General features: G+C 39.7%; 1 protein-coding gene across 2 annotated transcripts in view; it reads left to right on the top strand.

The window, feature by feature from the left end:
- Positions 1–337: 337 nt before the first annotated feature.
- The window catches only part of TMEM192 (transmembrane protein 192), a 30,082-nt gene continuing 3,890 nt past the window's right edge, over positions 338–26,529 (top strand). Inside the window, exons 1-4 of one of the 2 annotated variants that reach the window (XM_019977900.2) lie at positions 339–483; positions 9,212–9,358; positions 13,946–14,210; positions 20,658–20,792. In XM_019977900.2, coding sequence (XP_019833459.1) covers positions 475–483; positions 9,212–9,358; positions 13,946–14,210; positions 20,658–20,792 — 556 coding nt within the window. In that variant the 5' untranslated portion in view covers positions 339–474. Of the gene's footprint in view, positions 484–9,211; positions 9,359–13,945; positions 14,211–20,657; positions 20,793–26,529 lie in introns of both variants that reach the window. The other variant, XM_019977901.2, reaches the window with a different exon arrangement.

Below are 26,529 nucleotides of genomic sequence, written 5' to 3'. Positions count from 1 at the left end.
AATGCTTTACAAAGAAGCAGCTGACGGCCCAAAATAATTCAATTCTTGGGCTTAGAACGCATCCATTAGCACCCAAATCTCTGGCCAACCTAGGACACCAGCACAGGTTTAGCAGTCAGTAGGCACCGCAGCGTTCCCAGAGGCAGCACCTCCCCCAGGGATGGACTGCAGGAAGGATCACTCCCCCTTTCTCCTCGGCCATTCAGGATCGAGGTATCGGGTCAGCCCCCTCAGAGTCTACCAATAGTACGAGAGAGGCGGGACCAATCACTCCTGCCCCTCTGCCAATCGAGGGCGAGGGGCGGGTCTGGGACGGCCGCCGGAAGCAGGGCCCTGGAGCGAGGAGGAGGGGCCCGCCTCTACGCTTCGGCCAATTGAAAGCAAAGGGTGGGTCCCAGGGCGTGTCCCGGAAGGAGGAGCGGGCGCAGGTGCGGAGGCTGGGCGGCCCGGCTGCGGCCTCCGGCGGCCGGCATCATGGAGGACGTGAGTGCTCAGTGGCAGGTGGCGAGCGACCGGCCCGCATCCCCCTCCTCTGATGCTGGGCGCCCTGGGCAGAGATGGGGTTGGGAGCAGCCTTGGCGGAGGGGATCCTTCTGCGCGCGGCCACCGGGCTGCGGTGTGTGGGAGGAGGCACAGGGGCGCTGGCGGGGTCCGCGCCTTGCTGGCCGTGGGCTTATTTTCTCGGCACAGGAGGCAGGAGGGGCACCCGGCCCTTGCGTTCGCGTGTCGGGTCCCGGCACTGGGGAGGCCAGCGATGCGCGCATGGCCTCGGGAGCAGGAGCGAGTCCACCTCCTCTTGGCCTCCGGCCTTGGCTCTGAGGGCAGATCTGTCGCTGTCATCACCCGGAAACCCACATTGGAGACAAACAATGTGATGTTTTGAATGGAGGCCTGGTAGGAGTGAAGGGATTTTTAAATCTTACTCAAATGGATCCAAACCAGATTATTAAGCCACTGCACTAGTTTCAGTGTACAGAGTGCAGCCTAACTGTAAAAGTCTTTGCTTGAGTGTATTAAAACATTTTTAGGAAAATCATGTATTTGTGGCCAGAATTAACTAGATTACCCATTGACACAAAATTCTTGCTCTTGAGAAAAAGCAAAGTTGATGGTTATATTAAAGCACTGATTTAAGTTAATAAATTAATAGGAATATTACTGTGATCCTGCCACTGAATGAGATGCATCACGCAAGACACTTGAAATACAATTCGAGCCCTACAATACCTTAGATTTTTGTTCAAATAGTGACCATAGTTCAATTATCTTGACTAAATAAAGACCAAACAGTTTCTAATGATAGGACTAAAAACCATGTTTTTTCCACTATGAAAAAGTGGAAAGCAAACTGTAACACCTGAAAGTAGATTTGAGATTCATATATTTAAAGAAAATGGATTGTTTTTGAATTTTTAAAGGGTGAGATTCATGAACTGAAAATATGTGGAGAAAATGAGTATCTAAATGGAAAATGAGACATAAAAATGTGTGCAGTAAATGCTTCTTACTTGGTGCTAAGCTGCCTCCGGGTTCTTGGGTCTGTAACTTTTAGCTTTAGGATTAGTACAATCCTAGAAATTTGTTTCACCAAACAATTGGAGAGTAATGTTTCACCAATAGCTACGTAGCTAGGTCACTTTAGGTATGAACAGTTGCCTACCTTTGGTATTTGTGGATATGATTTCTCCCACCCAAGAGAAAGCTAAAAACTATGTGCCATGTCCTAGGCCCAGACACCTAAATGAATTAAGAGGCAAAAACTTTTTAATTTGGGTTCTTTGTTTGCAAGGGCAAACCAATTTTGGCTACTTTAAGGAAGAAAGGGATTTATTTGAAAGGATATAGGGTAGATGATAAAAAGATAAAAGATCTTCCCTGTAGCTCGGGTGGTAAAGAATCTGCCTACAAAGCAGGACACCTCGGTTCGATCCCTGGGTCAGGAAGATCCTCTGGAGAAGGGAATGGCAATTCAATCCAGTATTTTTGCCTGGAAAATCCTATGGACAGAGGTGGGCTATAGTTCACGAGGTCACAAAGAGTTGGACACGACTGAGAGACTAACACTGCTACAGGGTAGATGAACACCTAATCCTCTGAAAGGATTCAAACAAGGGCTGCTTAAGGGATCCAGTGACAGATGTCCTTTCAGAATCTGTTCTGGAATGGATCTACCTCAACCATGGCCTTTTGTTTGCTTTGTTACTCTGAGAGTTAGATTGGCCTAACCCTCTTTGGTTTCATGACCATCCTTAGACCAGAGGAAGGTGAAGAGCACTGAAGGATGTTCCCCTTGAGATTGCAGAGGTAGACTTTGGGTCCCCAAAGGGGAAGTAGTAATTGTGACAAAAGAGGGAGGAGATGATGTCGACAAACAACAGGTATCTTTTCCAGGTAGCAGTGTGATTATTAATCATGGAGATTATTTGGATCAAGAGTCTTATTCCCTTCACCTTTCTCTTGCAGATGACAAGTTACAGAGAGAGACAGGATGCTGTTTGTATAGTTTTCATACATTTCTTATAGGATCCAAAGGACAGTGTATTTGATATAGTCACCAAACACATTGTATTTCATGAACATTGAATAAGTGACAGAAACCATATTATCCCCGACCCCTTCAGTGTAGTGAGGGAGAACAAAAGGCATACATGTAAATGAAACAATACAAGGCAGCGCACGAAATGTAATACCTTTTTTGGTTTTAAAGTAGAAAACACTTGGCAAGACAAGTTTATATATAGAGAATGCAAATTTTGTTGGACCTTGAAAAATGAATTGCATGCTGAAAAAGATAAGAGAGGGTATTTGTGGGCACTCCAAAAAGCTCATGCAGACCAGAGGAGAAAGTGCATGAAAGGGACCAAGAGAGAGATAAAGCAGACTGTTGTCTTACAGTCAGGGTTTCAGTGCTATCTTTTAAAAAATTCCTAGATCCCAACTGTTCAAGAAGTTGGGCCGTCTTTCATTCACTCTACGCACATACTGAGCACCTGCTGTGTATCAGGTACTAAAGGTGCAAAGAACAAAGTATAATGTAGAGTCCTGCCCTGTGAAGCATACCTTATTCCAACCACTTTCATACCTTGTGCTTCTTTCTGCCTGGAAGAACAAAATATCTGTATATAATACATGAAAGGACATTGTTTTGAGATAATAGACATCAAGCAATGAAGTAGAGTGATCTCTGAGAGATAGGAAAACGAGCTGTGTGATTGCCAGCTCACTGCTTTAAGAGAGTTTGTGGGCTATGGCAGAGGTTGGGGCACCAGGTGGGCTTCAGTAGACCCTGAGTTGAGTAGGTGGAGCTGAATCTGGGGATACTGAAGCAGCTTGGGTTCACCAGACAGAGAATCCAGAGAGCAGAGTGCTGTACAGAGGGAGAGCTCCAAAGAGTGCAGAGTCCCTATTCAGCTAAGTCCTGTTCTCTATGCCTCTGAGGTAATGCCCTGATGACCGAGGGGAAAAAAAAAAAAAAAAAAAACAATGACCCAGAAGGACTAGAAGGAGCAGTACTCTCACACAGGGCCAGGATTAGTGCTTGTTCTTCCAGCTAGACTGGAAACCTCATAATCACAGGGTATTGAGCATTCAGAAAGGTCTTACTTCACTTGTAGGGAATATTTAGCACTAGACCAAACATGGTATGGTCCCACCTAAGAAGCACCTTAAAAGAGTAAAGAGATCAAATTGTTTCCAGTGACTTAACTGAATCCAGAAAAAAGCTCAAGAATATTTACAGGAATACAAAAGTATCCAGCATCCAAAGAGTTAAATTTTTTTGCAGTGTCTGGCATCCAATCCAAAATTACCAGGCATTGCTAATTATGTGATATAATGGAGATGTTAAGTAATGCTATCATGGTAATCATTTTGCAGTATATAAGTGTATCAAATCAACTCATGATACACAAATTTACACAATGTGACATGTTAATTATATCTTAATAAAGTGGAAAAAATGACCAAGCATGCAAAGAGGCAGGGAAATATAACATAATAAATCAATTAAAACTGATTAAAAAATGACATGAAATAGCAAACAAGGACATTTAAAAAAACTACTATAACTTTTCTATATGTTCCAAAGGTTAAAAACACATGAGAGATATAAAATAGACCCACTCAAACTTGTAGAAATAAAAACTACCGTGTCAAAATGAAAAGGGCAGAGCGAACAGCATTGAGGCATCAGGGAAAGCAGCATGTTTGCAAGACAGCCGTTTGACAGGTGGGGAGGGATGAAGGGGCACAGAGATTCGAAAAATGGCTCCTGGAGATGTGCGTGGACATTAGCTAAGGGAATACCCAGGGAGGTGAGACAGCTGCTGAGAAAGCTAGAAGAATAGAAGTCATGAAGAAAACAGATATCATCAGAATTGCTCCTTGAGTTATGGCAAACTAATTAGGAAGCTGTCTAAGCATTGAATTAAAAAAAAAAAAATTGTAGCAGTGTTGAATGCCTGCTAGTGGAAATTGAGAAGCCCATCCCAGATCTGGTTATGTCCCAGACTTCTGTGTTATCTTTATAATCTCGGTGCCCAGAGCTCACCCTTACACCATTTGTCCCCCTCTCTACCCCTTCCAAAGTAAATATATGTATATATATTATATAATATATAAAGTGTTATATATATTTAATATATATACTAAATATTAATATTAACTAACAACAGTCAATTATTAATAATAACTACAATTAAATTATATTAAATGTATAATATATGTATTTATATATTATATATATATTTACTTTGGAAGTAAATATATAAGTTAAGTCACTAAGCCATGTCTAGCTCTTCACAACCCATGGACTGTAGCCTGCCAGGCTCCTCTGTCCTTGGAATTTCCCAGGCAAGAATACTGGAATAGGTTGCCGTTTCCTTTACCAGGGGATCTTCCTGACCCAGGGATTGAACCTGCATCTCCTGCTTGGCAGGTGAATTCTTTACCACTGAGCCACCTGGGAAGCCTCACACACACACACACACATGTATATATGTATATATGCACACGTGTGTGTGTGTGTGTGTGGTGCTGGTGCTAAGTCACTTCAGTTGTATTGGACTCTTGGAGACCCTATGGACTGCAGACCACCAGGCTCCTGGTGCATAGGATTCTCCAGGCAAGTGGATTGCCGTGCCCTCCTGCAGGGGGTCTTCCAGACCCAGGGATCCAACCCATGTCTCTTCTGTGTCCTGCATGGTAGGTAGTTTCTTTACCACTAGAACCACATGGGAAGCCCTATATATATATATATATATATATATATATATATATATATGTACATACGTATATATGTGAACAGCTGATGCTAACAGCCGATTCATTGGAAAAGTTCCTGATGCTGGGAAAGATTGAGAGGAGAAGAAGAAGAGGATGTCAGAGGATAAGATGGCTGGAAGGCATCACTGATTTAATGGATATGAACTTGGGCAAACTTTGGGAGATAGTGAGGGACAGAGAGGCCTGGCGCATTGCGATCCACAGGGTCGCCAAGAGTTGGACACGACTCGGTGACTGAACAACAACAACAGTGTGTGTGTGTGTGTGTGTGTGTATATATGTATAATGTTAAATAAGGAGATCAAATCAAGGTGGTGGAGTAGAAGGACATGTGCTCATCTCCTCCTGTAAGAACACCAAGATCACAACTAGCTGTTGTACAGCCATTAACAGGAGAATGCTAGAACCCACCAAAAAAGATACCCCATGTTCAAAGACAAAGGAGAGGCTGCAGTGAGACAATAGAAGGGATACAATCATGATAAAATCAAATCCCATACCTTCTGGATGGGTGACCCACAAATTGGAGAAGAATAAAACCTAAGGAGTTCTCCCTCTGTTGTGAGGGTTCTGAGCTCTATGTCAGTCTTCCCAATATGGGAATCTGGGAAAGGGACTAGGAATCCACAGGGAATCTGACTTTGCAGGCCAGCAGGATTTGATTACAGGATTTCCACAGGACTGGAAGAAATAGATACTCCACTCTTGGAGGGCACAAGCAAACTCTTGCATGCACCAGGACTCAGGGGAATAGAGCAGTGACCCTATAGAAGACAGAACCAGACCTACCTGCTAGTGTTGGAGGGTCTCCTGTGGAAGTGTGGGTTGTCAGTGGCTCACTGTGGGGACAGGGTCACTGGCAGCAGCAGTCCTGGGAGGTGCTCCTTGGCAAGTGAGCCCTCTTGGAAGAGGCATTAGACCTACCATAGAGCCTGTAGACTCCAAGGCTGGGTTGCCTCAGGCCAAAATACTAGCCCCACCTGCCCCATCAGCTGATAATTAGATTAAAGTTTTACCCAGCCCACAAGAATAAGACCCAGTTTTCCCCACCACCAGTCCCTGGCATCAGCCTCATTCACCTGAGGGCAGAAGGAAGAAGCAGGAAGAACTACAATCCCGAAGCCTCCTGAATGAAAACCATAACCACAAAAGTTAACTGAAATGAAAAGGCAGAGAATTATCTCCCAGATGAAAGAACAAGATAAAGCCCCAGAAAAATAACTAAATAAAGTGGAGCTAGGTCCAGGAAAACAATTCAAAATAATGATAGTGTAGATGATTCAGAATCTTGGGAAAAAAATGAAGCAGATGTAAGAAAGTTCATGAAAGACCTAGTTGAACTAAACAAACAAAACAGAGATGAACAATACACTAGAAGGAATCAGTAGAAGAATAACTGAGGCAGAGGAACAGATAAGTGACCTGGAAGACAGAATGTGGAGATCGCTGCTATAAAACAGAATATAGAAAAAAAAAAAAAAAGAAAAAACTGAAGTCAGCCTAAGAGTCCTCTGGGACAACATTAAGTGCACCAACATTCACATTACAGGGGTCTCAGAAGGAGAAGAGAGAGAGAAAGGATCCAAGAAAATATTTGAAGAGATGGTTTTTGTTAAAAACTTACCTATATATGGGAAAAGAAATAGTCAACCAATCCAGGAAGTGCAGAGAGTCCCAGGCAGGATAAACCTGAGGAGGAATACACCAAGACGCAATGTAATCAAACTGAGAGAAATTAAAAACAAAGATAAAATATTAAAAAGCAATGGGGAAAATGACAACATACAAGGGAATTCCCATAAGATTATTAGCTGATTTCTCAACAGAAACTCAACAGAAATTCCCTTCAACAGAAGAGAATAGCGTGATATATTTAAAATGATGAAAGGGAAGAATCTACAACCAAGAAAACTCTACCCAGCAAGACTCTTGTTCAGATTTGATGGAGAAATCAAAAGCTTTCCAGACAAGTAAAAGTTAAGAGAATTCAGCATCATCAAACCAACTTTACAACACATTTTAAAGGAACTTCTCTTGGCAGGAAACACAAGAGAAGGAAAAGACCTACAAAGAATTAACCCAAAACAATGAAGAAAATGGTAATAGGATCACACATATTGATAATTACCTTAAATATAAATGGATTAAATGCACACCAGAAGACATTAACTGGCTGAGTAGATGAAAATATATGCATGTATGCACGTGCAGTTACCACGTCACTCTAGTTAACTCCTCAAATTGTATGCAGTTATTTTATACTGTTAGGTTAATCATGTTTCCATTATTACTTACAATTGTAAATATCTTTTTTTGTGTATGACTATTAAATGTGGAAACTGATAAGAATCTTTTACTATTGTGAAAAAAATTATCTACTCTCTTTGCAACACTCAAATATATATACATTACAGATAACTGTAGTCACTGGGCCAAAAATTATATTTCCCCAGGACTTATTTGCTGTCAGATTTTTACATTTTGACCACCTTCACTCATTTCTCCTACTCTCCCATCTCCTTCCTGTGGCTACCACCAATCTATTTTTTGTATCTATCTTAAGTTTTTATAGATTCCACGTAAAAGTGAGATCATACAGTAATTGTCTTTCTCTATTTGATTTATATTACTTGATATAATTCCTACAAGATCCATCCATGTTGTTGCAAATGACAGGACTTCATTCTTTTTTATGACTAAATAATAATTTGTTGTATAAAAATAGATTGTTTCCATGTCTTGGCTGTTATGAATAATGCTGTGATGAACATGGGAGTACAGATATTTCTTTAAGATAAGACTTTGTATCCTTTGGATATATACCCAGAAGTAGATTTGCTGGGCCATGTAATAGTTCTATTTTTGATTTTTTGAGGCCCCTCCATACTGTTTTCCACAGTGGCTATACCAATTTACATTCCCACCATCAATGCTCAAGGGTTTCCTTTTCTCCATATATTCTCTAGCACATATTATCTCATCTTTTTGATAAAAGCCATACTGACAAGTGTGAGTTAATAGCTTATCGCTGTTTTGATTTGCATCTCCCTGGTGATCAGGGATCTTAAGCATCTTTTTATGCATCTGTTGGCCATCTGTATTTCCTCTTTGAAAAAATGTCTATTTGGTTCCTTTGCCCATGTTTTAATTGAATTGTTTTTGGTTTTGCTTTTTTGCTATTGAGTTGTATGAGGCAGCATTGTTATTAATAGACATCAATTTATAATGGTCAAACAAAATGTGGTATATCCATATATGAAATACCATATTCATCAATAAAAATGAACTAATTACTGATACATGCCACAACACAGATGAACTCAAAAACATATTCAGTACTAAGAAGCAGGACTCAACACATTTTTTATGATTTCATTTACATGAAATGTCAAAAAAAAAAAAAAACAATCTATAAAGACAGATTAGCGGTTACTTAGGTCTAGGGACAGAAATGGGGAGTGATTATAAATGGTCATGATTAGCATGTTGCAAGTGTTCTAAAATTGTTGTAATAGTTGCCTAACTATAAATATACAGACATTTATTGAATTGTATACTTAAGCTAGTATATTTTACATTATATATATTATATGTCAATAAAGCTGTTGAATAAAGTATTTTAAAAATAAGTAAGTTTTCAGGGCTTGAAGAAAATTATTTGCTTTAATCCCATTATGTATTACCTTATTTGGAGATAAAGAATCAATATTTCCTTTACTTGTTTTAATAGTTGTTATTTTTACCAATTTATTTACAGTAGTTATTAAGAGGTTTATGGTATTTTTTCAAATTTGGCTTTAGGTAGGGAGTATGGTGTCTTGTCTGTAATTTTTGTAATGAATTTTAAAGCTTTATAGTTAGTAGTTTTTCTTGAAAACATAATCCAGAAAGTGGTGTTTATTGCTTGCTTCCATTTTCTGTACCCCAGGGTTCCTTGGATCTTATCCAGAGTATTGAAGATGACCCTCTTCTGGACACCCAGCATCTTCCACATCACTCTTTACATGCTCATTTTAGGCCCAGATTCCACCCTCTTCCTACAGTCATCATAGCAAATCTTCTCTTGCTGATACATGTAAGTTGGCTGGGGGAAAGTGATCCATTTGGAGGTGATGTTTTGCTAGTGGTGATGTTTCTAAAAAAAATTTATAACCTCTTCAGAGGGCAGAGGGCAGTTTGGCTGTATCTATCCGCATTTAAAGTATGCATACTTTTTTACTAATACTTCTACTTCAAAGTATTTATTGTAGACATATTTGCACACATGCAAGGGTATTGTTTATGATAGCAATGTTGTCTGCAATATGAAGGAACTGCAAACTACCACTGCCCAGAAGATGTTTTGTATGTCCTTTCCATATGAAGGAATGCTTATGTAATATTAAAAGAGAAACTTAGAAATCTGGGGTAGATGCGTGTGTATTTAAACTACTCTTCATGATTCATTGTTGAATGGAAAAAAATGAGGTTTACAATGGTGTGAACAGAATGTTCCTTTTGCATGTTTGCAAGGGAGTTGAGAGAGCTTTTGGGCATGTAGGTGATATTGTGACTTACAAGAAACATATTTGGTCATTCAGGTGATCAGAGTAGAGTTCTCAGGTGCACTGGGTCATCATCCATGGTTTCTGGCTCTCAGCTCCCCAAAACCCTGGGAATTTCCTGAGCAATAAGAGCAATGGGAGTATCTTTTGTTACAGTTTTTGGTCTTTTTGTCTTCAGTTCCTAAGATCACTTCAGTGTCATAAAGGTGAACTGGGTGTCTTGATATTCATAGCAAGCATCATTCCACCATTTCTGTTTATGTTGATGAGTTGACTTTGAAAAGCACCTAAAGGATGGGGGCAACAGCCAGGGAAACTAAGCAGGGACAGAGGGCTGGAACATACAGTCCCACCCTCTGACTTCTGGGGATGGGAGAGGGGCTGGAGGTTGAATCAGTCACTGACGGCCAGTGATTTAATCAACCAGGCCTATGTAGTGAAGCCTCTGTAAAAGCTCAAAAGGAAGGGGTTCAGACAGCTTCTAGGTTAGTGAGCCAGAACGCTTGTGATGTGCCATACTGCCAGGCCCCAAACTCCACCAGGACAGGAGCTCCTTTGGGACCTCACCCAGTGTGTCTCTTCAATGGGCTGTTGATGTGCATCCTTTAATATCCTTTGTAATAAATTGGTAATCTGGAGAGTAAATAGGTTTCTTGTGTTCTGTGAACCCCTTTAGCAAACTAATTGAGCCCATGAGGGAGTTGGGAATCTTTGATTTGTAGCCAGTAGGTAAGAAACACTGGTTACAAGCTAGACTTGCAATTAGCATCTGAAGTGGGGGTAGTCTTGTGGGACTGAGCCTATAATCCGAGGGAATCTGATACCTTGGTGGATAGTGGAAGTGATTTTAGGTGGATAGTGGATATACAGGTGGATAGTATCAGAATTGAGCTGAACTGTAATGGCACCGCACTCCAGTACTTTTGCCTAGAGAATCTCATGGACGGAGGAGCCTGGTAGGCTGCAGTCCATGGTGTCGCTAAGAGTCGGACATGACTGAGCGACTTCACTTTCACTTTTCACTTTCATGCATTGGAGAAGGAAATGGCAACCCACTCCAGTGTTCTTGCCTGGAGAATCCCAGGGAGGGGAAGCCTGGTGGGCTGCCGTCTTTGGGGTCGCACAGAGTCGGACACGACTGAAGCAACTTAGCAGCAGCAGCAGCAGTACATGCAGCTGGTGTTAAAGCTGGTGTTAAAGGCTTGCTCGCCTCCTGCTCACCCACCCCCTTGGAATTAGTACTGGAAACATTTAACATTTATTCTGTATTCTGTAATAGAGTATTTCCAGAAGCAGACATGACCCTTTTAATACTAGTTGAACTGAGCACCTGAATGGAAGGGACACCTAATATGTTTTAATGTTTACCTTTTGTACTATTTGAAAATTTTTTTTTACCATATCATGTATTACTTTTTCAGTTATAAAAACAACAAAAAAAGATATAGATAAATCTATATGTTGACAGACATTTACCAATTTATTTACACCTAGGAAATAATGTTAAACAGAGAAATCAGTATAATGTTTTCCCATGTTTTATATGATAAAATTACAAATGTCTGGGGATTTTTTAAACATGTCAACTACGAGATAAATAAATCCTGGAGATCTAATGCATAGCATAGAGATTACAGTCAACACTATAATATTATAAATTTCAAAGTTGCTTGGAGACTAAATAATTGTTCTTACCACAAAAAAGAGATGGTAATTATATATGATATGATAGAGGTATTGGCTCGGAGAAGGCAATGGCACCCCACTCCAGTACTCTTGCCTAGAAAATCCCATGGGCGGAGGAGCCTGGTGGGCTGCAGTCCACGGGGTCATTAAGAGTCGGACACGACTGAGTGACTTCACTTTCACTCTTCACTTTCTTGCATTGGAGAAGGAAATGGCAACCCACTCCAGTGTTCTTGCCTGGAGAATCCCAGGGCCGGGGGAGCCTGGTGGGCTGCCGTCTATGGCGTCGCACAGAGGCGGACATGACTGAAGCGACTTAGCAGCAGCAGCAGCAGCAGCAGAGGTATTGGCTAAAGCTATGGTGGCCATCATTTTGCAACATATGAGTGTTTCAAATCAACACATTGCACACCTTAAACTTACACAATGTTATGTCAGTTATATTCCTCAATAAAAAGAAATAAGTAAAGTTCAACATCATAAAAACAAGACACATGTATGAATGGTCTTGGAGGCTCACTGGGGGCTCTGTTCTAAGTCTCTTCCTCATTTTGATGACTGCAGTCTCAAGCACTAGGGGCTGCAGTTGCTCTTTGCTGAAATGTGAAAAACCAAAAGAGGGCAAAATCTTGCCACTTCTTGGGAGTTCGTGAGGAGAGTGGATGTGGTTGAGGACTGGCCCAGCTGCTACTCCAGTGAGGTGCGTTTCGGGAGAACTGACTGCACTGAGGACAGAGGTACCCTGTGCTCCTCTATACATCTAGTAAGTGGCCTGGTTCTGCCATGGCTTCCTAATTTCCAGACAGCAACTGAAGCACTTCTTTCCTGGTGCCTTTTTGTGTAATTTGTATTACATACTTTTTATGTATGTGATACATACATACACACACATCACACAACACTTAAAAAAAATTGCCTGCCTTGCTATTATGGCACTGATTGCTCTAATTTTAGGACTAAGATAATCTTGTGTTAAAGAACAAGAAAAATTAATGCCTTTATATGCTACTGTGTATAAAATGGTTCAGTTAGGTTCAATGTACAGTACATTACAGTAGAGGGAGTATGTTGACTTTTCCACTTTTGCTTTATGAGGATGTGTATAATATAGCAAATATTACTGCTCTTGACAAATCACATATATTTTAAATAGATTTATTACATGATAAGATTTCCTGCTTGGTGATAGGTGCCTGCTTGGTGATGGATGCTAATGACAGCATTTAACATTTTCTTTAATTTGATTTTTTAAAATATTACAGAATAATACTTCCTTATTGTAACAAGTAAAACACAGTATACAAAGATATAATCTTCCTATTTCTCTGCTTCACCCTATCTCCCTGAGTTAGTAAATGTATCTCAGAGTTTGTTGTATTTCTTACGGTATCTTTTGTTAAGTTCCTACAAATAAATACAAAAAGATTACCACATTGTAAAAGGTCTCCCATTTCCAAGAAAAAAAAAAAGGGTACTACAGTATTTATTTCTAAACAACATTTCTCAAACTTGAACATACATCAGACCCCCTGACAGGCTTATTACACCACAGGCTGCTGGCTGCTCCCCAAGAGGTGTTGATTTGGGGCTTGAGAATTTGCATTTCTAACTGGTCTGGAGACCACACTTTCAACTACTACTTTATACCTTAGTGTTTTCAAATCTTAACATGTCATAGATATCCACCCAAACTAATAGATAGAACTTCAATTAATTCTTTTATAGCTGAATAACATTCTATTATGTGAGTGGGTATACCTTAATTTATTCAAATATTCTGCTATGGATACACACATATACTTGGACAGTTTACATTTTTTTCTTTTCAAATACAGAGAAAACTGCAGTAAAATATCTTTTACTTCTGCTTTTACTTCTGAGTGACTACCGGGTCCTTAAGATAGGATTTCTCAGTCAAGATATTTCCAAATTATTTTCAACAACACTTCCCAGACCAGTCAGCATTTTGTAAGACTGTCTGTTTGCCCATATTTTGATACCAGTCTTTAAAATTTTGTCAATCTAATTGGACAATTATTTTAGTTCTCTTAAAACTGAAATTAGAAATAAACTTTAATGCATGATGTTTATTAGTTACTTTTGAGGTGCTGAATTAATTGTTTTTACTCTTTTTAATAAAAGAAGTGGACAGGAAACTGCATTTAACATTGAAGTGCTCATCTCTAGCAGATGGGATTTAGGGTGGTTTTTATTTTCTTATTTGCGATTTTGTCTGTTCCCCAAATTTTCTGCAAAAATTTCTCCAGGTTATCTGTTTAAAAAGTTTATAAAAATAGCAAAAATGCATTTTTAAATTCATAAAATATAGGACAGTGAAAGTCATAGGTATAAGAGTATGTGCTGGGCATGGACATTATTGTTTCTTAAATCCAAATATTGAATGTTAATCCTACTGTTTTCTTTTCGACCAGCTTGTGTTTGTTATTTTAGCATTTTTAACAGGTGTGCTTTGTTCTTACCCCAATCCAATGGAGGACAAGTGCCCAGGAAACTATACCAACCCATTGAAAGTTCAGACAGTCATAATCCTTGGAAAAGTTATTTTGTGGATTCTGTATTTCCTTCTTGAACGATATATTCAGTATCACCATTGCAAAGTAAGAAACCGAGGCTATAACAAGATCTACCGGTCAACAAGACATCTGAAAAGACTTCCACTGATGATACACTCCACTGGTAAGTTCAGTTGTCTCATTCAGCTCTTTGGCAGCTTGCTTGAGTGGCATAAATGACAGCAGAATAAAGTGTTAAATTTGATTTTATAATCAAATATATGCTGTTATTTCTGTGAGAGTGATGTGGCCACTAAAATTCATATCACCTTAATGTCTTGAAATTTTTCTTGTATTTCCCTTTGAAATCTGTATTTGTTATATAGAGGAGGAAAAATATTTCCTCTTCCCTTATAGGTTTTTAGCTGAGATTCCACCAAAAAAAGACAGGTTAACAGGAGACAAAAAAAACCAAACAAACAGAAGTTTAATAACATTATACCTCCTGTATACAAGGGAGATGCTTCCCTGGTGTCTCAGTGGTAAACAACTTGTTTACCAATGCAGGAGATGCAATCAATCTTTGGGTTGGGAAGATCCCCTGGAGAAGGAAACGGCAACCCATTCCAGTATGATTGCCTGGGTAATCCCATTTATAGAAGGGTCTGGTGGGCTATAGTCCATGGGATCACAAAAGAGTCAGACACAGTTAGCAACTAAACAACAATATACAAGAGAGAGACCCAAGAGAACTGAGTGACTCAAAAATGGCCTAAGCCACCCACTTTAATAACATCTACAGCTAAAGACCAAAGAAGATGGGAAAGATTGCAGGGGGCAGTATTCTGAGAGGTGACCAGGAAAAGCGCAATAAGCAATGGTAAGGTTGTTAGGCAGATTTCCACTGATTTCTTGCCTTCCCCATGATTAGAGTTTCTAGAGAGTTCGAGTCATTGTGGTATTTGTTATTGTTCAGTCCCTCAGTCGTGTCCAACTCTTTGCAACCCCATGGACTGCAGCACACTAGGCTTCCCTGTACTTCACTGTCTCCCAGAGCTTGCTCCAACTCATGTCCAATGAGTCAGTGATGCCATCCAACCATCTCGTCCTCTGTCCTCCCCTTCTCTGCCTACTTACTATCTTTTCTAGCATCAAGGTCTTTTCTGATGAGTCAGCTCTTCATATCAGGTGTCCAAAGTATTGGAGCTTCAGTTTGAGCATCAGTCCTTCCAATGAATATTCAAGGTTGATTTACTTTAGGATTTACTGGTTGGATCGCCTTGCTGTCCAAAGGACTCTCAAGAGTCTTCTCAAACACCACAGTTCATAAGCATCAATTCTTTAGTGCTCAGCATTCTTTATGTTCCAACTCCCACATCCATATGTCACTACCGGAAGAACCATAGCTTTGACTATACAGACATTTGTTGGCAAAGTGATGTCTCTGCTTTTTAATATACTATCTAGGTTTGTCATAGCTTTACTTCCAAGGACCAAGCATCTTTTAATTTTATGGCTGCAGTCACCGTCTGTGGTGATTTTGGAGCCCAAGAAAATAAAGTCTCTCACTGTTTCCATTTTTTTCCCCATCTATTTGCCATGAAGTGATGGGACCAGACACCATGATCTTAGTTTTTTAAATGTTGAGTTTTGAGCCAGCTTTTTTACTCTCCTCTTTCACTCTCATTGAGAGGCTCTTTAGTTCTTCTTTACTTTCTGCCATAAGAGTGGTATCATCTGCATATCTGAGGTTACTGATATTTCTCCCTGCAATCTTGATTCCAGCTTGTGCTTCATCCAGCCAGGCATTTCATATGATGTACTCTGCATAAAAGTTAAATAAGCAGGGTGACAATATACAGCCTTGTATACTCCTTTCCCAATTTGGAACCGATCTGTTGTTCCATGTGCGGTTCAACTGTTGCTTCTTGACCTGCATACAGGTTCCTCAGGAGGCAGGTAATGTGGTCTGGTATCCTCATCTCTTTCAGAATTTTCCTCAGTTTGTTGTGATCCACACAGTCAAAGGCTTTAGAGTACAAAATGAAGCAGAAGTAGATGTTTTTCTGGAATTCTCTTGCTTTTCCTATGATCCAGCAGATGTTGTCAATTTGATCTCTGGTTCCACCGCCTTTTCTAAATCCAGCTTGTACATCTGGAAGTTTTGGTTCACATACTGTTGAAGCCTAGCTTGGAGAATTTTGAACATGACCTTGCTAGCATGTGAAATGAATGCAATTATGCAGTAGTTTGAGCATTCTTTGGCATTGCCCTTCTTCGGGATTAGAATGAAAACTGACTTTTTCAGTCCTGTGGCCACCGCTGAGTTTTCCAAAATTTGCTGGCATATTGAGTGCAGCACTTTAACAGCATCATCTTTTAGGATTTGAAATAGCTCAGCTGGAATTCCATCACCTTCAGTAGCTTTGTTTGTAGTGATGTTTTCTAAGCCCCACTTTACTTCACACTCCAGGATGTTTGTTTCCTGATGAGTGATCACACCAGCATGGTTGTCTGGGTTATTAAGATCTTTTTTGTTTAGTTCTTTTGTGTATTCTTCCCACCTCTTCTTAATATCTTCTGCTTCCTTTAGGTCCATACTGTTTCTGTCCTTTATTGTACCCATCTTTGCATGAAATGTTCCCTTGATATTTCTAATTTTCTTTAAGAGATCTCTAGTCTTTCCCATTCTATTATTTTCCTCTATTTCTTTCCTTTGTTCACTTAGGAAGGCTCTCGAATCTCATCCTGGTATAGAGAGGGATATAACCTTATAAATGGAGATTTCCCTTATAAATGTAAATATCTCTCGTAAAAGGTAACTCCTAGTTGGTTTTCAGAACTTCATCTTTGTCTACCATTTCTTAAAACTAATCAGCTTAAAACAACCTTTATGACAAAAAGGCATATTTTACTGTGGCACTGTCTGTCCACTTCATTGTGAGCAAGGTATGCCTGGGTGAAATGTGACTCCCCTCATTCCTCTTGCTACTAGCAGGCTTATTTATCTCAAGGAGATATAAAGCTGATGCTAGTTTATACTTGTAGGATAAGAGAGAGTTGTTTTATTTTACATGAAGCTTCTTCGTGCTTTTCTTACCCACTGCAGTATCCTTTCCTGGGAAAGCCCATGGACAGAGGCTCCATAGCATCACAAAGAGTCAGACACGACTTCATGACTAAACAACAGCATAGTGCTTTTCTTGCAGTAAGAGAGAGACTGTTTTATAATAAGATGTATTATTTAAAACAGAAATGTGGGAAACAGTTTATGAATGCAAGATCAGAAAGTCCATCGAGGACTTTGAACATATGCCTACCTGCTTTTCTTTATTGCTGCAGACATTTTAAAAGCTTAATGGAATTAATTTGAACTCTCATGTATTTTTGCCTAATTGTCAAGGTTTCTACCTTTTTTTAAAAAAAGCCCTCTGTTTCAGTTTGAGTCCAGAATAAATGTTTAAACATTTTGAAGCCAAATTAGAAATTAATCTTTTCACAGAAAAACAGCTCTATAGAATTTAATGTTTTTGTTTTTTTTTTTCTTATTCTGTAGTGCCTTTTCTTGAAAGTCAGACTGCGAGTTCATCTGCTCAGTAAGGGTCTCAGTAGGGGTGGAGGGTCCAGGGATTGCAGAGAAAGAAACATTGTAGTGGGATAACTAGTTCTGACACATCTCCAAGGGGGTGGCCTTTACTGCCCCCAGAGGAAGAGCTGTTTCTGCCTTCTACTGCTAATGTGTGGGCTTCCCTGATAGCTCAGTTGGTAGAGAATCCACCTGCAATGCAGGATACCCTGGTTCAATTCCTGGGTTGGGAAGATCCCCTGGAGAAGAGATAGCCTACCCATTCTAGTATTCTTTGGCTTCCCTTGTGGCTCAGCTGGTAAAGATTCTGCCTGCAATGCAGGAGACCTGGGTTCGATCCCTGGGGGAGAAGGTCCCCTTGAGAAGGGAAAGGCTACCCACTCCAGTATTCTGCCCTGGAAATTCCATGGACTGTATAGTCTCTGGGGTCGCAAATAATTGGACAGGGACAGGGCTGAGTGACCTTCATTTTCACTTCATGGCTAATGTGCAGTGCTTGTTTTTGGCTAGAAGATGTCACTTATACTCTGCATCTCTGACAAAGCAAAAGTGGAATCCTGTCTGTATACTGACCTGTATACTGACTGTATGTTCAGTTTCTCCAAGTGCTGGTCTGGAAATAGTATTGAAATCACCAAGAGATTGTCTAATCTTTTTTTTTTTTTTTTTAATTTATTTATTTATTTTAATTGGAGGCTAATTACTTTATAATATTGTGGTGGTTTTGGCCATACATTGACATGAATCAGCCATGGGTGCACATATGTCCCCCATCGTGAACCCCCCTGCCTCCTCCCTCCCCATCCCATCTCTCTTGGTCATCCCAGTGCATCAGCCCTGAGCAGCTGTCTCATGCATTAAACTTGGACTGGTGATTTATTTCATATATGATAATATTCATGTTTCGATACTATTTTCTCAAATCATCTCACCCTCGCCTTCTCCCACAGAGTCCAAAAGTCTGTTCTTTACATCTGTGTCTCTTTTGCTGTCTCACATATTGGGTCATCGTTACCATCTTTCTAAATTCAATATATATGCATTAATATACTGTATTGGCATTTTTCTTTCTGACTTACTTCACTCTGTATAATAGGCTCCAGTTTCATCCACCTCATTAGAACTGATTGAAATGCCTTCTTTTTAAAAGCTGAGTAATATTCCATTGTGTATATGTACCACAACTTTCTTATCCATTCATCTGCCGATGGACATCTAGGTTGCTTCCATGTTCTAGTTATCTTTTGCCTTTCTTCTGACTTTGAAATTATTGCTACATGTGTGACCCTTAATCACAACCTATTTCTAAACAATCACAGAAGGCTTCACTTTTAAGTTGCTTATATAAGGACCCAGAAAATCTGAGAGATTGGGGTAGATGTTTACTTTGTTTCTATTTTCTTTAAATATATATATTTTTCTAATTTGAATAAAAAGAACATAAATCTATGAGGATATAGAACTTCCAGTTAATATGAAGGGTGTAACCATTCTTTTTTTTTGCCTATGATAGTATTTCTGGGTATTGTTTAGCTTCATCTTGACACTTGTTTTTCTCTGCAGAGAGAAAAATAAATTGATTTTACTTTATTTTGTGGAGATGGGAGAAAGGGCTTTGGTTTCCTTCCAGTAAGCTGAAAGTATTTATCTGATTTATCTCTTCTCCTTCCTTAATCTTGAACTCTTTCAAATATTACTAGCTACATAGCAAGTTGCACATTTAGTTGTTTTTTTCATTGATTTGAAAACTTAACCCTTCACTGAAACATGGGTTTGGTGCTCTTGTGTCTACAGTGTTTGTTATCAGGAGAATGTCTTACTTCAGCAGTCTCTGCTGCTGCCTGCAAGTTCACCCCATGTCCTGCCACCTTGCTGACACAGGCCTTCTCAGGATATCAAAAATCCTTTGGAAACTGTGTTCACTTTCCCTGCAAAGGTTTTCCCCTAGTTTTTTCCTCTTCCTAAAGCTGTAAAGTTAAATTTTCCTTGTATATAAAGCTAATTTATAAATTGAGCTCTTGGTCAACACGCTAGGACACTGACATTTGTGAGTGTAAGGAAAGACCTTAGGGATTTGTGCTAGACTATTGCTTTGTGTAGAGGGACTTCTGATAGGTTATTTAAAATCATGGCTCAAAATCATCCCATTGTACCAAGAAATAGAAGGTAAGTCAAATAAGCATCTCCCCAGCCATGATCAGATTTAGATAAGTGTGTTAGTTTTAGGAAATTCTAAAATAAAACACTAGGAATGATTTCTGCCCCTAAACTTTTATTTGATGCATGTGCATGCTCAGTCACATCCAACTCTTTGTGACCCCATGGACTGAAGCCTTCCAGGCTCCTCTGTCCACAGAATCCTCCAGACAAGAATACTGAAGTGGGTTGCCAGTTCCTTTACCAGGGGATCTTCCCAACTTGAAGATCAAACCTACAACTCCTCCAGCTCCTGAATTGGCAGGCAGATTCTTTACCACTGAGCCACCTGGGAAGCCCAAACTTTTCTTTGACAGTCTTCAAAATAAAAGTATAGGATGAAGTTAAAATGATCTTCAAAAATAATTAATGGATATCTGAGCAGGGGGAAACAGCTCATATTTATTGAATACTTACAGGCTAGGCATCATTCTAAGTGTTTTTCACACACAAACTCATTTACTCCTCACAGCAGCTCTGTGAGGAAGGTACCGTCATCCCATATGTCACAGTAAGTAGAGGTGGTGGATCATCTGTCCAAGGTCAGCAGCGTGTCCTGGGTTTTTCTGGACCCTCGCCCTGCCCTTGACTGTGGTGCATGACCAGAACAGGCCACTGGGTCTTTGTAGAAACTTACTCCTTGAGTTTTAAGAAAGTCCAGATTCTTCTCTATTTGTGTTATGGGCATCATTTACTTTTAGCAGTGTTGTTATTGTGTTTGATTTCCATCCTCTAACTTCCTTCTTGCTGAATAACTGGGGTTGCATGCCCTTGTGGTGCCCCTGCTGTGGTGGTGGCCGGGGTGCTTGGACCCCGGCTGTGCCCCGACCTGTGCACATCTCCCCACAGGCAGCACGGCACTCCTCCTCCTGCTCTGCCTGCAGCACTCCTTCCCTGAGCCCAGCACCTGGTACCTGGACCTCATTTTGGCCACCCTGGCCCTGGAGCTGATCTGTTCCCTGACATGCCTGCTTGTGTACACAGGTGAGCATGACAAGGAGCCTGTTAATACTGAGAAAGGTCTTTAACTGCAGGTCGCATCCCCACCTGAAGCTCAGCCCGTTTACCTTTCTGGCAGGAAAGCTTTTCTACGTGGCTGAGACCCTATTGAGTACCCATGTCTCTCATTGCTGACCACATCCAAACTCCTCTGATTTCAAACCACTAGGTACATACCAGTGAGTCATATTTCTAAATTTGTGTCATCAACAAATTCTTATTAAATAGAATGAAGGCTTTTCATTAAAAAAAAATGATAAAAAAAACCCCATAAATTCTGCGTCCTCAAAGGCAACTGAGGTGTAAGTCTGGCTTTAAATTAGAAAATAACAAAATGTAGGACTTGTCTGGTGGTCATGTTGGTTAAGACTCTGTAACTCCCACTGCAGAGGCATGGGTTCTATCCCTCATCCAGAAATTAAGATCCCACGTGCTGGTGGGGTCAAAATCGTAATAAAAAATGAAAGTAAATAAGTTAGTACATGAAAACTGCATTTAAACCAAACTTGTTTTTGATAAACCATTTAAAAACCTACTTCTTTCTAAATTTAGAATTGTCTGAGGATTGCTCTGTATAGCTGTCTCTCAAAAGTCTGAGTGGTAAAATTAAATAAGCTTCAAGTATGTTAACATGGAAAATAGGTGGAAGGATTCTTGAAGAGAAAAAAAAATCCAAAGCTGGAAGAAATCAAGATTTCATGCCTGTTGCAATATTGACATGCACCAAAATCTGTAATACAGCTAATTTGGTAGTGTTGATCAACAGTTGTTTTGTGACAATAAAATACCCTATCTGTCCCATTTGAAAGAGATAATTTCTTCAGTTATGAAGGAAAAGTCACATCGACCAAAACTTGTGTTCCATTTTACTATTTTGTGCCTCTGATTGAGACTTCTAGGGCAAATATTGCTTTTGTTATGATACATTGAAGTGTATCACAAAATATTTAAGGTTAATCTCCTGATACATGCATTTTTCCTCCCTATATTAAAAAGATTTAAAAGATACCTAGTTTTGGTAATGTGGGTAGTAACTCTTAATGACGTGATTCTTTGATACACTAATTCTAACCTAAACTGGACTGACTTGTCTGTAGTAAAGTAGTTAATCTCTGGAAATACAGATGGACTTTTTCATTGAGCACTGGACTGCCTCTGTAGAAAAAAATTAGGAACGTGAAACTTACAAGCTTTGTGATTTGATTAGCTCACCATTTGTTTAAAAACAATCCAAGCTTCAAAAAATGCTACTCCGTTACCAGTCTTCTAGCAGCCCTGATGTTCTGGCTTCAGCTCAGGAGGAAAGGAGTGTAAGGGCAGCAGGCCCATGTCCCATGTCCTGCAGTTTAGTGAGAGCTCTCCTGGGCTTATTGTAGCAGAAAGAAAGAGTGGAAGATTTCTTGTTCTATGTAGATTGCACTCATGGTGTCGCCTGGCCTGCGATCTGTAAAATGCTGACTGCATGCAGCTTATTTTAAAAACCACAAACAGCAGAAACTATCACAACATTGTAAATCAACTGTACTTCAATTTAAAAAGTGGAACATCTTCAGAAAAAAAAAACCCTGCAAAGATGAGTCTGATTGTTGGACATTTTTATATTGTCGAGCTAAGTGTTTTATTTCTGCCTCTTAACTTTTATTTTAATACCCTGTTAAGTGTTATTTCTGTTCCCAAATTCAAGAAACTTAAACTTGTTCCAAGTTTCTTCATTTATCTAGGAGTTATTATGTGGAAGACAACATTATAAGGAAATGCCATATGAACATAACTCCGATTCAGAAGCAAACCTCCTGGGACAGTCAGGTCTCATCCTTCATCTCCAGAGTGGCACTGGACATGGTGGTTTGCTCCCTCCTCGAGATGTATTCTTTACTTCCCCTGGGACCCTGGCTTCCTGGGATCCTGCCTGCCCCCTTGGTGGCCTCATCTTTATTGCTGAACACTCCCAGCCTTCATGGTGGAGCCCAATGCTCAGTCCCTATCTGCTCTTGGATGAGGGTGCTGTGCTTGTGGCATTGGAAGCCAAGGGGCTATTCATATCTTTTTTTTTCATTGAGGTGTAGGTAATTCACAATGTGGTGTTAGTTTCAGGTGTACAGCAAAGTGATTCAGATACATATATTCTTTTTAAGATTCTCTTCCATTATAAGTTATTATAAGATATTGCATATAGTTCCTTATGCCATATAGTAAGTCTTCATTGTTTATCTATTTTATGTATGTAGTGTATATCTGTTAATTCCAAACTCCTAATTTATCCCTCCCTCTGCACCTCATTTCCCCTTCGGAAATCCTAGTTTGTTTTCTGTGTCTGTGAGTCTATTTCTGTTTTGTAAATAAGTTCATTTGCATCATATTTTAGTTTCCATATATAAGTGATATCATATATTTGTCTTTCTCTGACTTATTTCACTCAGTATGATAATCAGTAGATCCATCCATGTTGCCGCAAATGGCATTATTTCATTCTGTTTAATGACTGACTAGTATTCCACTGGAGAAGGAAATGGCAACCCACTCCAGTATTCTTGCCTGGAGAATCCCAGGGATGGAGGAGCCTGGTGGGCTGCCGTCTATGGGGTCGCACAGAGTTGGACACGACTGATGCGACTTAGCAGCAGCAGCAGCAGCAGTATTCCATTGTATATATGTATCACATCTTTCTCCATTCCTCCATCAGTGAACATGTAGGTTGCTTCCATATCTTGTCTATTGTAAACAGTGCTGCAATGAACATTGAGGTGGATGTACCCTTTCAAACCATGTTTTTCTTCCAGATATATGCTCAGGAATGGGATTGTTGGATCATATGGTAACTGTTTTTAGTTTTTTAATAAACTTCCATACTGTTTCCCATTGGAGAAGGCAATGGCACCCCACTCCAGTACTCTTGTCTGGAAAATCCCATGGACGGAGGAGCCTGGTGGGCTGCAGTTCATGGGGTCGCTAGAAGTCAGACACGACTGAGCGACTTCACTTTCACTTTTCACTTTCATGCGTTGGAGAAGGAAATGGCAACCCACTACGGTGTTTGTGCCTGGAGAATCCCAGGGACGGGGGAGCCAGGTGGGCTGCTGTCTCTGGGGTCGCACAGGGTCAGACAAGACTGAAGCGATTTAGCAGCAGCAGCAGCAGCATACTGTTTCCCATAGTGGCTGCACCAATTTACATTCCCACCAACAGTGTGGGAGGGTTCCCTTTTCTCCACACCCTCTCCAGCATTTATTATTTGTAGACTTTTTGATGATGGCTGTTCTGACTGGTGTGAGGCAATACTTCATTATAGTTTTGATTTTCATTTCTCTAATTAGTGATGCTAAGTATCTTTTCATGTCTTGATCATTTTGATGTCTTCTTGGAGACATGTCTATCTAGGAGTTTTGCCCATTTTTGTTTGGGGTTTTATATATATATATATATATATATTGAACTGTATGTATATATATATACATACATATATATATATATTGAACTGTATGAACTATTTTTATATTTTGGAAATTAATCCCTGTTGGTGTCATGGTTTGGTTTGGAAATATTTTCTCCCATTCTTTAGGTTTTCTTTTTGTTTTATTTATCATTTCCTTTGCTGTGCAAAAGCTTTTAAGTTTAATTATGTTCCATTTGTTTATTTTTGCTTTACTGTAAGAGATAGATCCAAAAAAAATCTCTGCGATTTATGTCAGGGTATATTACCTATGTTTTCCTCTAGGAGTTTTATAGTCTCCAGCCTTACATTTAGATCTTTAATCCATTTAAGTTTATTTTTGCATATGGTGTTAGAGAGTGTTCTAATTTTATTTTTTACATGTAGCTGTCCAGTTTTCCCAGCCCCTCTTATTGAAGTTCAAACTTTCTTTTCTCCATTGTATTCGCTTGCCTCCTTTGTCATAGATTAATTGACCATAAGTGTGTAGGTTTATTTCTGGGCTCTCTATCCTGCTGCATTGATCTATGTGTCTGTTTTTGTGTGAGAGGCTTCTCATTTCTTAATTCTCTTGACCGTCTCCTGAAAGTCAAGGGCTTCTTGTTACATTCCCTCACTTCATTCTTTTGGCATCTCACTTCCTTCTGGTCCTTTCTGGTGAACCCTCTGCATATCTCCTAACCTTCCCACATTTCTCTTTAACTTCATTGCTTAAACTTCTTTTGCCTTGTTCTCAGCTGAGAGTCACATGAAAATCATCTGTGGGTCCTGGTGGTTCCATGACAGATTGAACATATGACTCAGTACATGCACTTCTGGGTATCTGCCTACTTCTACACTTTGGTTTCCAAGTGGCATTATTTATAGTATGGATTGGGAAGATCCTTTGGAGAAGGGAATGACAACCTACTCCAGTATTCTTGCCTGGAGTATCTGATGGACAGAAGAACCTGGCAGGCTACAGACCCTGGGGTCGCAAAGAGTCAGATACCACTGAGCAACTAACACACACACACACACACACACACACACACAGAATAGAAACAACCCAAAAGCATAAAGTGATGACTAGACCAACAAAAGATAGTCTGTCTATACAGAGGATAGTGTTCAGGCTCAAAAAAAAAGGAGTACATGGAATGAAGGACTGACATGTACAGTGTGAATGAACCTTGAAAGCATTATGCCCACAGGAAAAAACAGCCATAAATGTTATATGATTCTATAATACTTGAAATGACCAGAACAGGCACATCTATAGAGAAAGAGAATGTGTAAGTGTTGTCTAGTCCTAGAGGCTGGGCTACATGAAGAATGACTGCTCAAGGAACCCAAGCTTCTTTTTGGGGTGGTAAGATGTTCTAAAATTGATTGTGGAGATAGTTGCACAACTCTTTGAATGTATTGAACCATTGAATTGTACACATTAAAGGAATTACATGTGAACTGCATCATATGTAAATTATATCTCAAGGGTTATTACAGGAAAGGAAAGAATCCTGTGGAGTTTTTAAAAATTGTGCCAGCAAAGACAGAAATATAGATCAATGGAATAAAATAGAAAGCCCAGAGATAAATCCACACACATATGGACACCTTATCTTTGACAAAGGAGGCAAGAATATACAATGGATTAAAGACAATCTCTTTAACAAGTGGTGCTGGGAAATCTGGTCAACCACTTGTAAAAGAATGAAACTAGACCACTTTCTAACACCATACACAAAAATAAACTCAAAATGGATTAAAGATCTAAACATAAGACTAGAAACTATAAAACTCCTAGAGGAGAACGTAGGCAAAACACTCTCTGACATACATCACAACAGGATCCTGTATGACCCACCTCCCAGAATATTGGAAATAAAAGCAAAAATAAACAAATGGGACCTAATTAACCTTAAAAGCTTCTGCACATCAAAGGAAACTATTAGCAAGGTGAAAAGACAGCCTTCAGAATGGGAGAAAATAATAGCAAATGAAGCAACTGACAAACAACTAATCTCAAAAATATACAAGCAACTCCTACAGCTCAACTCCAGAAAAATAAACGACCCAATCAAAAAATGGGCCAAAGAACTAAATAGACATTTCTCCAAAGAAGACATACAGATGGCTAACAAACACATGAAAAGATGCTCAACATCACTCATTATCAGAGAAATGCAAATCAAAACCACTATGAGGTACCATTTCACACCAGTCAGAATGGCTGTGATCCAAAAGTCTACAAATAATAAACGCTGGAGAGGGTGTGGAGATAAGGGAACCCTCTCACACTGTTGGTGGGAA

The sequence above is a fragment of the Bos indicus genome, chromosome 17 (genome assembly GCF_029378745.1).
Source record: "Bos indicus isolate NIAB-ARS_2022 breed Sahiwal x Tharparkar chromosome 17, NIAB-ARS_B.indTharparkar_mat_pri_1.0, whole genome shotgun sequence".
NCBI classification, from domain to species: domain Eukaryota; kingdom Metazoa; phylum Chordata; class Mammalia; order Artiodactyla; family Bovidae; genus Bos; species Bos indicus.
This window is presented reverse-complemented; position numbering and strand designations above follow the sequence as displayed.